Raw genomic sequence first — 18,180 nt, 5'->3', positions numbered from 1 at the left:
ATACACTTTGAGCTGTGTGACATGGTGCATTGTCCTGCTGGTAGATATCATTGTGCCAAGAAAAAACAAACTGCATGTAGGGGTTACATGGTACTCAAGAATAGATGCATACTTGTGCTGATCCATTGTCCCCTCCAGAATGACGAGATCTCACAAGGGAAACCACGTGACTATATCCCAGACCATAACACGTATAGGGCGTTTGCTTTCAAACATTTTCAAAGGTGTCCAATGGAGAATAAAACCTGATTCATTTGAAAGTGTCACCTGTCGCCACTCAGTGGATGTCCATTCATGGTGCTGGCGTGCAAATTCCAGCCTTCATCGCCTATGAACAGCTGTAACTATTGGTGTATGAACCAGGTTTCTGGTGTGGAAGCCCATTCCCAGCAACGTTCGCTGAACAGTCGTTTAGGAGACAATGTTGGTAGCCTCTTGGCTCATGAGGGTGGTCTGTTGCTCAGTAGCTGCACATCTGTTCGTGCACACTCATCTCTGCAGCCATCACTAACTTGCCTTCCAATGTGGTGCACCACATTTGCCTCGGCGCCAGTTTTGGATAGAGCCATATTGTCGTACATGGTATACTTTAACCAAAGCAGCATGGGAACAGTTTACAAACTTAGCCATTTCGTAAATGCTTCCATCCTTGGCTCAAAAGGCAATGATCATGTCCTTTTGGACATATGATAAATCCCTCCATTTCCACATTACAACAATGACTGCACTGTTTCCTGCAACACGTTTTATATACCCTCCGCTGCAGGTGCTGCCACCTGCCTCACATAAACATCTCCACATCATTTTCCAAGTAATATTCTCTGTAATACCGCCCATATCCCAGTACCTACCCACAATTATCAGTAACCCATGTCATATCATGTTCATAATAATATACTGCATTGGCTGGAGTATGGCAACTTGGCTGCTGCCAGCCTACCTCCAGTAGGGGAAATGTAAATGATGGATAAATTAAAAAAAAGAGACCTTTCAAGGACTCCAACCACATAGACACAGTGAGTTAACTTTGCATTGAAAGTCATTGAGTTAACATTATGCACCGTACATTAGCAGTACAGCCAAACTGCCACCCACAAAGACCATGGACTCATATTTCTAGTCCATCTTTTCACGGAATCCACTGCCATCATTGACCATCCAAGAAAAAATGGGGTCTTCATTTACTTCCTACACCATACTGTCGACCCATTCGAGGCTCCACACCGCCTGCTGCCTGTGCTGTCTCCAGTAGAACGATTGCCATACAAGCAAATGAAAAAAGTCATGCACATGCCCACACTGCAAATCCCACCGTCTCCACAAATATTGTCCTAACATAAAAAATTATGTACATTTAACACATGCAATAAGCCTCATAACACTTAACCATAAATGCAAGACTAAATCCTCACCAAAGAACCCTGAAGTTAGTGTCTCCCCACACCCAGTTGATAACCAATCTACTTTATACCCAATCTACTCCATCCACTGTCTCTACCCAACTCCTACAACTGAAGGTATATTCCGATTTTTTAGCATAGTTCTCCAAACAACTCATGCTTCCAAAAGTCCCTACATTCTACATGAGGTCTCCATAGCGGCCCTCTCTGTGTCCCATCTCAATATAACCATCACATATCCCCACAACTAAATCCTTTTTGCCTTCAACCATATATCAAAGTTTGTTTAACTTATCGAAGTTCCTGTTCTATTTAACTAACACCAAATGGTGCAGCGGTAGTGCAATATGGCCAGTTGAAGTGCCTCAGTCAATGACTCCCATCTTTCCTCCATCTCAAACCATTCCACATCCATTCTTAGCATATCATCATTCTGGTTCCCCTAGCAGACAATGAATTTATCCGTGAACTCTTACACTTCCCAATCATAGCGTGTAGGCTTTCACGGCAAGTGTCTTCAGTAATTAAAACTTCCGGGTTAAGAGGCCGTGGCCCAATAGTAGAAATACTTCTCCCTGACGTTTCGTTGCCAGCTGCGGGCAACATCATCTGAGGTGAGTCTTACACTTCCTTCCAACAATAACCCACCCTACCCATCCTAAATGAAAGCTCCAACCCAACTTATTCTTGCCCAACTGCATTCCACTTATCTCTCAACACCTACAGACTACCTATTTGTTTCTTCCTATATAGACATACTGCATGTCTGTCCATGTCATATCCTCTCTAACACTTTGTACATCCCAATACCTACCAACATTATCAGAAGCCACCATCATATCATATTCATAGTAAACATAATGTACAGCACTTCGCCATTGTCAGTACATAAAGGTAACCTATTTTTAAATTCTTAAATAATGTTATAATAACTGTGGGTCTGCAGGTTAAATAAGGTGTTTATTCTCTAATTTGAGTTGAAGTGTTTGGTAAGTCTTGTGCGATTTTTAGACACCACAGCCTTTTACAATGGCCTGAAAACTATTTGGGGGAACTGCTAGAATGCAATGAAGAATGTACTGTCCATACTCTTCATTCTATGGGTCCACTTCTCAGTTTGCCTAAACTGAAATACAATGTTGTAACACTTTAACAATCACGGAAAGGAGTCAGGAACCATGATGGTAAATAATCCTACTGTCATTTAACGAAACAGAATATTGTGATCAATGTTTTCATGCACAAGAAATTAGTTCTTCAAATAATTAATGTTTCCTATCGTATTCAGTTCAGAGATGATTTCTACTGTTTGATCCCATTTGCGAAAAGATATTTGCTCCCCTTAAAAGTGTAGAATAATCTCGTACACTTGCCATGCTGCTTTCTGTAACATAGTGAATGGGACACAGAACAGAATATGGAGAACGAAACATGGGCTTTCCAGATAAATTCTTAATCCAAATCAGTTCGCTTTTACACAGTTTCATCAGTTCTACGCAGTATATCATTCTACTGAAACACAATAATATCGACCATTACTAACGCCATCCGAGGAAAAAGCGGACATGAAAACACTGACACCAGAAAGTAGCACATTCCCGTATGACTGACAACGATCGAATAATTTCCCACGTGCAGATACCTCGTTATTTACACAGTATACACTCGGTGCAAATGACGAAGGGAACGCTTACTGCAGAAATGCTTCTAGTGTTGGCAGGAGTGCCCAGCCAACACCCTTGATGGCTACAAAATTATTTATATAGTTATTAGTTGAAGAGTAACAATCATCTCAATTTTTCTGTAAATACACTTGCACTTCATTTATGTTCTATAAAATCTTTAGCCTGATAACATAAATGTTGAACTCCAGAATTTTCCACACGCAACTGGCAGTAGATGGTGGCTTTGTAATTGTTTCTGTTTTAATTTCTATTCCTTTTGAAAATTATAATATTATCTTGAAACTTGATACAGCTTCATTATTATATATAATCAATATAGTGCTGTCATCTTATTGCCAATGGACTGTGTAACAACTGGGACATTGGACGAGCGCTGATGACCGTGCAGTTAAACGCTCCCCCCAAAAAAACATCATCATCATCTTGTTGTTTTGTAGCTTAACAACAAGGATTATTTAATCTAACTGGTTTTACAAAATTTTGGTACAAAAATTGGTTTTTTCTTAGTAATTCAAAAAAATTGCTGAAGTATATTCATGGAAACTTCTGCCATATGTTTTAGTGAGAAACTGATAGTATTTTAATGCACACATCAAAAAAAGTTTTGCATCAAATACCTAGTGGCACGTCCACTTGCATTGATGCATGCCTTTATTCGTCGTGGCATACTATCCACAAAGCAATGTTGGTCGAGATTGTCTCACTACTCAACGGCGATTCGGCGTAGATCCCTCAGAGTGGTTGGTGTGTCACTTCGTCCATAAACAGCCCTTATCAATCTATCCTAGGCATGTTCGATAAGGTTCATGTCTGGAGAACATGCTGGACACACTAGTCGAGTGATGTCGTTATCCTGAAAGAAGTCATTCACTAGATGTGCACTATGCGGGCGCGAATTTTCGTCCACGAAGACGAATGCCTCGCCAATATGCTGCCGGTATGGTTGTACTATTGGTCAAAAGATGGCATTCACGTATCGTACGGCCGTTACGGCGCCTTCCATGACCACCAGCGGGGTACGTCGGCCCCACATAATGTCACTCCAATCAGGGAACCTGCACCTTGCTGCACTCGCTGGACAGTGTGTCTAAGGCGTTCAGCCTGACCGGGTTGCCTCCAAACACGTCTCCGACGATTGTCAGGTTGAAGGTATATGCCACCTCATCGTGAAGAGATTGTGATGCCAATCCTGAGCGGTCCATTCGGCATGTTGTTGGGCCCATCTGTACCGTGCTGCATGGTGTCGTGTTTGCAAACATGGACCTCGCCATGGACGTCTGGAGTGCAGTTGCGAATCATATGCAGCCTATTGTGCAGTTTGAGTAGGAACACAGCGTCCTATGGCTGTACGAAAAGCATTATCCAACATGGTGGCGTTGCTGTCAACGTTCGTCCAAGCCATAATCCGTAGGTACCGGCAATCCACTGCAGTAGTAGCCCTTGGCCGGCCTGAGCAAGGAATGTCATCGACAGTTCCTGTCTCTCTGTATCTGCTCCATGTCCCAACAACATTGCTCTGGTTCACTCCGAGACGCCTGGATACTTACCTTGTTGAGAGCCCTTCCCGGCACAAGGCAACAATGCGGACGCGATAGAACTGTGTTATTGGCCGTCAAGGCATGGTTGAACTACATACAACACGAGCCGTGTACCTCCTTCCTGGAACTAACTGATCGGCTGTCGGGTCCCCTCCATCTAATAGGCGCTGCTCATGTATCCTTGTTTACATCTTTGGGCGAGTTTAATGACATCTCTGAACAGTCATAGGGACTGTGAGTGTGATACAATATGCACAGTCAACGACTATCTTCTTTTGATGTGTCTACTATATGTTTCTACTACACTCCTGGAAATGGAAAAAGAACACATTGACACCGGTGTGTCAGACCCACCATACTTGCTCCGGACACTGCGAGAGGGCTGTACAAGCAATGATCACACGCACGGCACAGCGGACACACCAGGAACCGCGGCGTTGGCCGTCGAATGGCGCTAGCTGCGCAGCATTTGTGCACCGCCGCCGTCAGTGTCAGCCAGTTTGCCGTGGCATACGGAGCTCCATCGCAGTCTTTAACACTGGTAGCATGCCGCGACAGCGTGGACGTGAACCGTATGTGCAGTTGACGGACTTTGAGAGAGGGCGTATAGTGGGCATGCGGGAGGCCGGGTGGACGTACCGCCGAATTGCTCAACACGTGGGGCGTGAGGTCTCCACAGTACATCGATGTTGTCGCCAGTGGTCGGCGGAAGATGCACGTGCCCGTCGACCTGGGACCGGACCGCAGCGACGCACGGATGCACGCCAAGACCGTAGGATCCTACGCAGTGCCGTAGGGGACCGCACCGCCACTTCCCAGCGAATTAGGGACACTGTTGCTCCTGGGGCATCGGCGAGGACCATTCGCAACCGTCTCCATGAAGCTGGGCTACGGTCCCGCACACCGTTAGGCCGTCTTCCGCTCACGCCCCAACATCGTGCAGCCCGCCTCCAGTGGTGTCGCGACAGGCGTGAATGGAGGGACGAATGGAGACGTGTCGTCTTCAGCGATGAGAGTCGCTTCTGCCTTGGTGCCAATGATGGTCGTATGCGTGTTTGGCGCCGTGCAGGTGAGCGCCACAATCAGGACTGCATACGACCGAGGTACACAGGGCCAACACCCGGCATCATGGTGTGGGGAGCGAGCTCCTACACTGGCCATTCACCACTGGTGATCGTCGAGGGGACACTGAATAGTGCACGGTACATCCAAACCGTCATCGAACCCATCGTTCTACCATTCCTAGACCGGCAAGGGAACTTGCTGTTCCAACTGGACAATGCACGTCCGCATGTATCCCGTGCCACCCAACGTGCTCTAGAAGGTGTAAGTCAACTACCCTGGCCAGCAAGATCTCCGGATCTGTCCCCCATTGAGCATGTTTGGGACTGGATGAAGCGTCGTCTCACGCGGTCTGCACGTCCAGCACGAACGCTGGTCCAACTGAGGCGCCAGGTGGAAATGGCATGGCAAGCCGTTCCACAGGACTACATCCAGCATCTCTACGATCGTCTCCATGGGAGAATAGCAGCCTGCATTGCTGCGAAAGGTGGATATACACTGTACTAGTGCCGACATTGTGCATGCTCTGTTGCCTGTGTCTATGTGCCTGTGGTTCTGTCAGTGTGATCATGTGATGTATCTGACCCCAGGAATGTGTCAATAAAGTTTCCCCTTCCTGGGACAATGAATTCACGGTGTTCTTATTTCAATTTCCAGGAGTGTATTTCGAAAGAAGTGGAATAATTCGAAAAGAAAAACAGATACCTTTCTGGAAATTTTTGCCATGTATTTTTATGATAAACTGTATCTACTTTCAAAAGCAGAACGTTCTAGCATTAAGATTACATTACATTAGATTAGATTAGTTTTTCGTTCCATAACTCCGTCCTGAGGAGATCCTCATGGATGTGGAACATTATATGCCTCTTAGAATTTTACAAAAAGCAGATTTTTGAAGTAACTAATTTACGAACCATGTTCAGATTAACAATATTTAGCCCTTTCATAACCGTACATAAACTGGCCAAGTTCTGACACAGTATGTAAGTGTATAATTTTATATAAGTATACATATATTTCGTAGCAGCTCGCTGCATATATCAGGTGAAGTGTTGGTCTGACCTTGGCCAAGTGACTGGAAAAAAATCAATACTTTACTCACCTCATTAGAGCCAGCTTTCTTCTCCACATAATTAAGAAAATTTATACAATCAGATGGCTCAAGACTGTTCACTTTGCGGACAGGAGACTGAGGAAATCTATACAACTACTAAATATGAAGGTAGTACAGTAATTCCTGCCTCCACAGCTGAGGTCGCCAATGCATGCCTGTGCAGTGGTGATCGAGTGAGCGGTAAGCCAGCTCTAATCCTGGTGGGGGATGAAATTTTCAGTGCCAGTATTCGGCTGGCTATAGGAGGAGAGGTGGTGATGCAAAGTTTGTGCTCACCAGCCCGGGTGCCAGTGTCCTGGATTAAATTTCTGACCTTTCCGCAGTGTCCCCTGAAGTGTAGGCATGTGACACTGTTGATGGTGATTTGCCCACCAGATGGGGACGTGAACCCTGGCAGTCCCCTTGGCCCTTTTCAAGAGGGGATGGCTGTGTGCAGGCACAGGTTTTCACCCTCTCCCTCCTCTTCATCCATGACAACACAAGACCCAATGCTGCACTCTTCCAAACACTCACCACAGTCATACCCACGTCACAGACACATACACTTCATAACAGGTCGGAGGAAGGCAACAGCAAACCACCACCACTGGGACCTTGCCTTGAGTGGTGGTGCAGGAATCTGCTCCCCCTTCACTCATTCCCTGAGTGCGGAATTATTTATGTTATTATGTTACAGTGGTAATAGATATTGTAATGACTATATGGTATTACAGTAATGGCAGCTTTATCAACAATATGGTATGCGGAACTGGGAATCAAGATGAACTAACGGATATTCATGGCAGCAGTAAAGAAGGCATCAAATCTGGAGAAGGAGTTCACTCGTGTAAGACAGAAATAATGATCGAGAAATAATAGCGTAAAACTGGCAGATGAGGTAGAAAAAAAAATATACAGAATGCTGGGGCACTGTTGATAATGTGTTACGAAATACTGGACGTTGAACAACGTTCGGTGATGGGCCTGTTACTGTTCTTGGTCTGTTTTGGGTATCTGCCACTTTATTTAAAACATGAGGGGAAGTCGGCCGGGATGGTCGAGCGGTTCTAGGCGCTACAGTCTGAAACCGCGTGACCGCTACGGTCGCAGGTTCGAATCCTGCCTCGGGCATGGATGTGTGTGATATCCTTAGGTTAGATAGGTTTAAGTAGTTCTAAGTTCTAGGGGACTGATGACCTCAGAAGTTAAGTTCCATAGTGCTCAGAGCCATTTGAACCATGAGGGGAAAATTTTTCCATCTTGCTGATCATAAAGTATTAGCGCCACGATGAGCAAATAAGTATCAACAGAGAAAACCCGTGTTATTAATAAACTGTAAAACCGATATGTATTCCTGTTTGTTTGAGCGTGCTAATCACCAAAACTACTAGAAGAATTATCACGGGGTCTTCACGGATAACTTGAGCGTAGCCGGGGAAGCGTATGGGCTTTATTTAACCAGAATCGGATCACGAAAAAAAAAAATTTACGGTGATTTAAAGTATTATCTAAAACTTTCTATTCAGCTTAAGAATCCATTCCCATCAGTCAGTCCGTAAATGAGCGATTTTTACGATTTTTTTCTATGAAAAGCTGATGAAGCAATCAATGTTCCTCTTTTTTCATGTTATTTATTGGTTCTTGGCTAAAATGTTCTGATTTTTTTAAGAAATTAAGTTACTGTTAAGCATTTGAAGTTGCTCCGTCCAAAATGAGGTGTTCCCATGATGCAAGTCCGGCAGTCTGCAGATATTATCCCAAGTCAAAGAGCAAACAGTATTCTCAACCTATAGCATATTGTGCATCAAGTAATAGAATAGATTTTTGAAATTTAAAAAAATAATAAAATAACAGACACTTGAAACGCATGTAGTTTTGTCACGTAACTTTTTTTTGCAATAACTAGTGAATACTTTGAAATAAAAAAATTTGCCTATTACTCCTTGCAGACATACCTGAGGAGTAGTTCAGTCAAATTTCAGAAAGAAATTTTTATCAATGTGCCTGCAATCCATTCCGTCAGCCTGAGGTACACCTCCGGCCTGTCCACAAGGAGTAACAGGCTAATTCTTTTTTATTTTAATTTACTTATTAGTCATTCCAAAAAAAGGTACATGAGAAAGCTACATCTTTGTTTCAAACGGCCGTCATTTAATTTTTTTTTTCAAATATCAAAGAACTATGCTGTTGCTCCATGTGCAATATCCTACGGATTAAGAATAGTCTTTGCTTTTTGATTTCAGATAAGATTTGAAGACTGCAGGACGTCCATCATGGGCACACCTCCCTTTAGACACAATTTTAACTCCTCGGATTAGAGGCTAAACGATGACTGAATTTCTTTAAAAAATCAGAAAAATTGAAAATAGCTTATGTTATAGACTTAATTATCACAGTATAGTACACCACAGAACCAATAGATGCCACTGTTAGTTTCATAATACATAAAAGAACCAACAGGTGGCGTTGTTTGTTTTCGAACTCCGTGATAGATGTATTTTCGGAAGTTTACGTCATTGACAGTATTAAGTGCCGCAATCTTATCTGTATGTATGCAGACTAACAGTGAATTTACTTGGCTAGGATGTGTGGTTTTACTGATTTCGCTTTGCCTATGAAAAGCTTAACGACATTGCTTTGCTTCTTTTGATAGGTTTTATTTATATTTGACTTCTTTACTAGAAAAGTTCATTTTTAATTAAGTGACAGAAATATTTTCGGAAGTTAACGTCTGGGACGGAATTAAGTGCCACTATTTTATCTTTACGAATACAAAGTAACATTGAACTTCGTTGGATAGACTTCGCTTTGTGTATTAAAAACTTAACGATATTGCTTTACTTCTTTCGATAGGTTTTATTTATAGTCTTTGCTACGAAATACTAATTACATTTTCGTTTTCTTTACGAATAAAAACGCTTAGAAAACGGCCGAGACTTCCCGAGTACACCAGAACGGTTAAAAGACTGAGGACCCTGCAGTCTCAAGAATCTAAAGAGGATCGTGAGAAGAGACTTGCTGCGGCTCGAGAACATCAAGCTTTAACTCGCTCTTTGGAAACTCCTTCCCAAAGCGAGGCGCGACGTAACTGTGATCAAGAGCGTCATGTCTTATCCCGATGCTCAGAACCCTTGACTCATGCAGGCTTAAAGTTACCTCTCTCCAAAGTAACAGCGTGGAAGCGGAAATTTTTATAAGAACTAATACAAACAACCGAGTTTTTATACCCCGGATCTCGCATGCAGTTCCTGAAAATTTACCATTTCGCTTTAAATACGTCCGATTCCTGGTGAGCTTACGTTATGCCATGACCGCAAACAAACTACAAGGGCAGACGCTGCGTGTTGCGGACATGGATCTTAATATCACTTAACTTTAGCTCTGTGTGGCTCTCTCCCGTGACAGTGGAACAAACAAGCTCACCACTCATGTCTCCAATCACACTACTTCGAACATTGCGTACATATAGCTTCGTAAGTCAAAAATAAATTCCACGCATATGAAATCTCGGACAGAGTTATAAATAAATATCTGGGAAATGCCGTGTTCTCAGCTGGAAGTAAATGAATTTTTGTTAAATTTATTAAATGGCTCATCATAAATAGACAAAATTCAACACTGAAAAAACACAGCTCGTCCACCTTTGTACTATCAAAACTGCAGTATCTTCTGCTTGTACAGTGTTCAAACAATATATAATAAACAGGACAGAATGTTCTAAATTCTTGGGTGTTAGTATTGATGAAAACTTATACTGAAAGAAAAAACATATTTACTGCCTGACGTAATTAGCGGAGCATATAGACGAGATGGATAGACATCAGTGTAACTTCATACATGTACACTCCATACACAGGAATGTAAATGATTAGATAGAACGTCCTTAGGTGTTTTTACCAGGCCTGGTAGGGCATGTAAGGGGCGTAAACAGCTTCACACAGCTGTAAAGGACCGAGAGTTACCGCGTACTCACGTGAGGCAGCAGTTTCGGCACCTGACAGTGACTGGAAGTAGACTCGCTGCCGGTCTCAATTTGGCCGGCTTTCTCTAGGCGACACCCATTCAATGAACACACTTTTCCTTCCCAGAATGCCCTTTGTGCCGCAAATTAGGACATTTTAAACTGCGTCACAGAGTAATTCTGATGACACATCGAAGACTTTAAAGGTTTTCATCATACGATACAAGCTTTCCAGACATTCTTGGCGGTTTTGGTCTCATGCCCTCCAGCCCGTGGTCCAAGGCGTGTTTTTGTGCCTGACGTCCCGACTTCTAATGCTCGACACATCATTAGAGGCCTTAAAGACAGATAGCACACCGTCTCCAGGCCACGAGTGGCCACCCGGGAACATCCGACTGCCGTGTCATCCTCCGAGGAGGATGCGGATAGGAGGGGCGTGGGGTCAGCACACCGCTCTCCCGGTCGTTATGATGGTATTCTTGACCGAAGCCACTACTATTCGGTCGAGCAGCTTCTCAGTTGGCATGACGAGGCTGAGTGCACCCCGAAAAATGGCAACAGCGCATGGCGGCCTGGATGGTCACCCATCCAAGTGCCGGCCACGCCCAACAGCGCTTAACTTCGGTGATCTAACGGGAACCGGTGTATCCAATGCGGCAAGGCCGTTGGCCAAAGACTCAGATAGCAGTTTCAAATTTAAATAAGCTCAGCGAGCCGATCTGTTTATACGTATCCGTGCAACAGTCTGTTCTTCACGTCATCCCGTTGTCTGTGACCACGCAGTTGCACAAACTTGTGTTATGGAGCTTGTAGGGCGAGGAGGCACGGGGGTGGGAGTTGGCGCTATGTGATTCATTTAGCTCTTAAGGCCCACAACTTGTCTGATTGCAGTCGCTTCTTATAACAGATGTTTTTGGGCTTTTGAATTTCTATGGCCCCTGTGCGTCTTAAGGTAGTAATGGTTGGACCATTATAAAACCATATTTCCGGAGAAGCGAATTTGGTTGTCCCCTAATCCCAGTGTACGATGCGCTACTGTCGAGTTTCCCAAAAGACTATTCCTCTTGTGATTTTTAACTCGAGTCTTATTGTTTCTTTTTCTAGTTGCTGTGTAAGGGATTTTGTATACTTTGGCTGTAACAAGAGGCGATCGCATGTCCGCAGTTTCCCAATACTGATACAAGTTTTTTTTTGGTTTAAACACTGTGTCAATATCCTGTCTTCTTAGCACTCCGCTAGTGTGGCGTGTCACTGTTTTAACGAATGGGAGCAAAATTTTCCTTTAGATGATTCTTCTTGCCTAGAAACTCGAGATCGTTTAGGACATAGTGACCTATTTGTCTCTTAGAGAGAGTAGACAAGCGAGGGGAGACAGCATCTCCGAGGTAGTGATGAAGTGGGGATTTTCCTGTACAACAATTTCACGAGAGTACCACGAATATGATCGAGCTATTACAATTGCTATTACAAGGCTATTTACAATTTGTACAGAAACCAGATGGCAGTTATAAGAGTCGATAGGTATGAAAGGTGTGGTTGGGAAGGGAGTGAGACAGGGTTGTGGCATATCCCCAATGTTATTCAATCAGTATATTGAGCAAGCAGTAAAGGAAACAAAAGAAAAATTCGGAGTAGGAATTAAAATCGATGGAGAAGAAATTAAAACTTTGAGGTTCGCCGATGACATTGTAATTCTGTTAGAGACAGCAAAGGACCTGAAAGAGCAGCTGAACGGAGTGGACAGTGTCTTGAAAGGAGGATATAAGATGAACATCAACAAAAGCAAAACGAGGATCGTGGGATGTAGTCGAATTACGTCAGGTGATGCTGAGGGAATTAGATTAGGAAATGATACAATAAAGTAGCAAATGAGTTTTGCTACTTGGGTAGCAAAATAACTGATGATGGTCGAGGTAGAGAGGATATAAAATGTAGACTGGCAATGGCAAGGATAGCGTTTCTGAAGAAGAGAAATCTGTTAAAATCGAGTATAGATTTAAGTGTAATGAAGTCGTTTCTGAAAGTGTTTGTATGGAGTGTAGCCATGTATGGAAGTGAAACGTGGACAATAAATAGTTTAGACAAGAAGAGAATAGAAGCTTTCGAAATGTGGTGCTACAGAGGAATGCTGAAGATTAGATGGGTAGATCACATAACTAAGGAGGAGGTATTGAATAGAATTGGAGAGAAGAGAAATTTGTTGCACAGCTTGACTAGAAGAAGGGATCAGTTGGTAGGGCATATTCTTAGGCATCAAGGGATCACCAATTTAGTATTGGAGGGCAGCGTGGGGGAGGGGGGGGGGTAAAAATCGTAGAGGGAGACCAAGAGATGAATACACTAAACAGATTCAGAAGGATGTAGGTTGCAGTAGGTACTGGGAGATGAAGAAGCTTGCACAGGATATAGTAGCATGGAGAGCTGCATCAAACCAGTCTCTGGACTGAAGACCACAACAACAACAACCATGAATATCAGGAATCCGGTAAAACATCAAATCTCGGACATCGCTGCGGCCGGAAAAAGATCCTGCAAGAACACTACCAACGACGACTGAAGAGAATCTACCGCAAATGCTCGGCCAACAACAAGTGTCAGCGTGCAAACCATTCAACGAAACATGATCGATATGGGCTTTGCAGCCAAAGACCCACCTTTGTACCCTTGATGACTGCAGGTCACAAAGCTTTATGCCTCGGCTGGGTCCATCAACACTGACATTAGATTGTTGATAACTGGAAACATGTTTCCTGGTCGGACAAGTCTCGTTCCAAGTTATATCATGTGGACGGAATTGGCTTACAAAACACTCGTTCGACCTATACTTGAGTATTGCTCATCAGTGTGGGATCCGTACCAAGTCAGGTTGACAGAGGAGATAGAGAAGATCCAAAGAAGAGCGGCGCGTTTCGTTACAGGGTTATTTGGTAAGCGTGATTGCATCACGGAGATGTTTAGCAAACTCAAGTGGCAGACTCTGCAAGAGAGGCGCTCTGCATCGCGGTGTAGCTTGCTGTCCAGATTTCAAGAGAGTGTGTTTCTGGATGAGGTATCGAATTTATTGCCTGCTCCTACTTATACCTCCCAAGGAGATCACGAATGTAAAATTAGAGAGATTGGAGTGCGCACAGAGCCTTTCTGGCAGTCGTTCTTCCCGCGAACCATACGCGACTGGAATAGGAAATGAAGGTAATGACAGTGGCACAGAAAGTGCCCTCCGCCAAACACCTTTGGGTGGCTTGTGGAGTATAAATGTAGATGTAGATGTACAGGTATGGAGACGCCCTCATGAATACGTGGACACTGCATGTCAGCAGGAGATTCTTCAAGCTGGTGGAGGGTCTATAATGGTGTGGGATGTGTGCAGTTGGAGTGATATGGGACCCGAGACACGTCTAGACACGACTCTGACAAGTGACACGTAGGAGAACATCCTGTCTGATCACCTGCATCCATTCATGTCCATTGTGCATTCTGGCGGACTTGGGCAATTCCAGTAGGACAATGAGACACCCCACACGTCCAGAATTGCTAGAGTGGTGCCAGGAGTTTAAACACTTCTGCTGGCCACCAAACTCCCCAGGCATGAACATTATTGAGCATATCTGGGATGCCTTACAATGTGCTGTTCATAAGAGATCTCCACCACCTTGTACTCTTACGGATTTATGGACAGCCCTGTAGGATTCATAGTGTCAGTTCGCTCCAGCACTACTTGAGATGTTGCGGCACTTCTGGGTGCTCGCCGTAGCCCTACACGATATAAGGCAGATGTACCAGTTTCATTGGCTCTTCAGTCGAGAATATAGGTACAAAACAGTTCGGCTAGGTGAGTTTATTGATGACTCGAGCATTCCGAGACAGAACTTTAGGCACAGAAACAGAACGGACCACGGTCTAATGGCTACGGGACATAAAGTCGCCACAGATGGCTAAAGGTTGCGTTAGTACTGTGGAACTGGCCCCCGCCTTGTGGCGTGTGAACGTCAGTGGGTAACGTTACCCCCTCGGAACGTCTGCAGGTGCTGCGGCAGGTGGAGGCCCTGCAGGAGCGGACGAGCCTGAGGCGGCAGGCGCTCAGCTTCCTGGAGGTTCCGCTGCACGCCGCCATGCTGGCCGAGGTCGCCACCGGCGAGGACGGCTCGCAGGTGCTCTCCGACGGCGCTATCGACCTGTGCCGCCTCTACGAGACGTTCTTCAACAAGAAGGCGGACATCTACCAGCTCGAGAAGCGCAAAATGGCCATGCACGAGTCGCACACTGGCTGGGAAGCTGCAGCCGGTCGGGATGCATACCAGGAAACCATCATCGTCTTTGCTCTCAGGTGAGTGAGTGTGTATGATAAACAGTCCTTCACACAGCACTCAGGGTTCTGCAACCATGTCTTTGTCTGTCAACCTGTGACTCTACAGGGACAGAGATCCTCAAAGACCGCAAAGCAGCCTCAATGACGCCATGATTGATTGTTGCCACATCCCCAAGTAACGCTCCCCTCCACATATAAATGCTAACAGACATTTTTTGCAGTTTGGCAGTATCCGACATATAGTGTTTTTCACCCATTACAAATGATGTTAAGTAAGGTGACCATCCATAGATTAGAGATAATATAGACAGTCCATGTCCCCTACCTCTTCCATGTTAAGATTTAACACCAATATCTAACAACATGTTAATCAGTGTAGAGTGTGCACAGAATAATGTGGCCGGGAGATGCACAATCAGCAAGGTACATGTGGAGAGAGCGGTAGTGGTGGGGGTTGCAGGCAGGCAATGTAGGGGAAATGCCGAGTGCTGCAGGGGAAGTGCCACTCTAAACTGACGCCTACATTCACATTTTTTGTAAACATTAAGTGGGTGCCCTACATACCCGGACTTGCATGATGACCATTCAAAAAGATCTACTGTCACCTCTGCTTTGGTTAGTATCAAGGAAGAATTTCGCTGCAAGTGCAAGAAAACTAGCAATTTTTTTTTTCGCCAGGCATGTTAACTATTTGAACTTTCAGAGAAGCATCATGAGCGGTGAATTTTTAGTAAAATCTAATTATTTCTCTTATTGTCTTGTTAAAATTTGCTTGTTTTGCCACTGGAGTTTACACAGTGTCACCTCACTAACGACAGAATTCTGAAACACTGGTTCATTTAGTTCATTAAGTGAGGAACTGAGAAAAGTAAGGTCAGTAACATGAAAAAACATATCCTTGGTACAAAAATAAACGTGTAATGTCTTAACCTATGGCCGCGCAGAGTGGTAGCGCGATTTGAGGCGCCATGTCATCTCCCACTGGAGGTTCGAGTCCTCCCTCGGGCATGGGTGCGTGTGTTGTTCTTATCATAAGTAAATGTAAGTAGTGTGTAAGTCTATGGACTGATGACCTCAGCAGTTTCGTCCCTTAGGAATTCACACACATTTGAACATTTTTTCTTCACTCATGCTGTTCTAGAACTCACAGCATTTATCATTTAATCAGCTATCGATCGCTCTTAAAAACCATGTTCTTTCACTGGAAAAGCCTGAAATTAGTGGAATAACACGGTAATAACGACGTTTTGCACAATAATCATACGGCAAAATACTCTTCTCTTTGCATGCTATATTTTTCCAAAATCTCATTTCCATATCTCAAACAGTTTATAAAATATGTTGTGGATATTTCATTCTGGCTTTATCGCTGTCACAAGCAATCACAAATGAGTGTGCCACATCAAACATATTTCCTCGAAATTGATGATAGATAGATGCTACCTCCCAGGTCTTAAGGAAAATTCAATATGCTAGTTAAATTTCATTTGCTCCAACATATTATGTAAGATGCACCAAACGTAAAATCATAGCGATTCCTATTTTTTTCTTGCATACTTTTTGAGTTTTGTGGACTGTTTTACTTAAATGCAAATATCACAATATCTATGAACATTAACGAAATGCTGGACACATCAGCAAGAAGCATACGTATAAATCTATAAGTAAATCAAACTAATTTTTTTTACTGAATAGTTTCTGTACAATCGTTTGAGAAAGATTGTAAAGTGATCGCCTCGATTCTGTCTTCACAGCACGCAGCCAACCGCTTGAAAGTGGACAAACAATGTTGTCCTCCACTTCCGAACAAACGAATCAACTCACCCAGCGCATTTTACGAAGACTGTTCATTGCTCATCAGCCATCGTGTCCTGTGCGGACTCTGGAAAGCAGACCTTGTGTCACTACATGCTGTGTGAAGTGTAAATGACAGCTTTTCTGATTTATAGCTGAAATCAAACATTACTTTTAAGAACTGAACGAACTGTTGCAAATGGTTCAAATGGCTCTGAGCACTATGGGACTTAACATCTGTGGTCATCAGTCCCCTAGAACTTAGAACTACTTAAACCTAACTAACCTAAGGACATCACACACATCCATACCCGAGGCAGGATTGGAACCTGCGACCGTAGCAGTCGCGCGGTTCCGGACTGCGCGCCTAGAACCGCTAGACCACCGCGGCCGGCAACTGTTGCATTATATTACATGTGTAGTAGTATAGTTAACCCAATGTCTCCAAAATTCCTGATATAAACAGGATGGTTATCGTTTCTGCATGTGGCCGGGTGAAATGTGTTGGCCGTTCTCCTTACAAGTATGGTTTGTCGCGTCCTAACACAGAACAAAGGGAAGATGGGATTTGCAGATCAGTCTGCGATTTCTGAGTCGTTAGGGACAAATGCAGAAAGAAGAAACTTCCAGTGAAAGCTGGTTGATAGCTTGGATCAGCACATTATCACACTGCAACTTCAAAAGGTGCGGATTTTCGAACTTGATAGGATGTTCGCAGCAGGAGGCGAATGGTTGACTTCGGTTTACTGAGAGAATTTTAGAAAACAATTGTTCGCCTGTAAAGCAGACTGCATATAGGACGCTTGGGCGACCTATTCTTGAGTACAGCACGAGTGTTTGGGATCCTTAGCAGGTCTGATTGAAGGAAGACATCGAAGCAATTCAGAGGCTGGTTGCTAGATTTGTTACCGGTAGGTTCGAATAACACATAACTGACCCGCAGATGCTTCAGGAATTTAAACAGGAATCTCTGGCGAGAAGGCGACGTTCTTTTCGAGCAACACTATCGAGAAAATTTAGGGAACTGGCATTTGAAGTTGACTGCGTAACGATTCTACTGCCGCCAACATACATTCCGTGTAAGCACTGCGAAGATAGATACGAGAAATTAGGACTCATACGGAGGCATGTAGATGTCGTTTTCCCTCGCTCTATTTGCAAGTGATACAGGAAAGGAAATGACAAGTAGTTGTACAAGGTACCCTCCGCCACGCACCGTATGGTGGCTAGCGGAGTATCTATGTGATGTAGATGTAGAAGACTCTAGGAACGCCGGGGTCTGATCAACACTATTTATTTGCAATCAAACTATTACACTGAAGGCTAGTTCTAAACACTAGA

At 44.0% G+C, this 18,180-nt stretch overlaps 1 protein-coding gene and 1 pseudogene across 1 annotated transcript in view; one reads left to right on the top strand and one right to left on the bottom strand.

Annotated features, from left to right (window-relative positions):
- The window catches only part of LOC124613835, a 347,299-nt gene that overhangs the window by 228,570 nt on the left and 100,549 nt on the right, over positions 1 to 18,180 (top strand). The window contains exon 12 of the mRNA XM_047142557.1: positions 14,762 to 15,063. Within this exon, the coding sequence (XP_046998513.1) occupies positions 14,762 to 15,063 (302 nt within the window). The remainder of the gene's footprint in view (positions 1 to 14,761; positions 15,064 to 18,180) is intronic.
- LOC124614583 lies at positions 11,292 to 11,409 on the bottom strand (annotated as a pseudogene).

The sequence above is a fragment of the Schistocerca americana genome, chromosome 4 (assembly GCF_021461395.2).
Source record: "Schistocerca americana isolate TAMUIC-IGC-003095 chromosome 4, iqSchAmer2.1, whole genome shotgun sequence".
Taxonomy (NCBI): Eukaryota; Metazoa; Arthropoda; class Insecta; order Orthoptera; family Acrididae; genus Schistocerca; species Schistocerca americana.
This window is presented reverse-complemented; position numbering and strand designations above follow the sequence as displayed.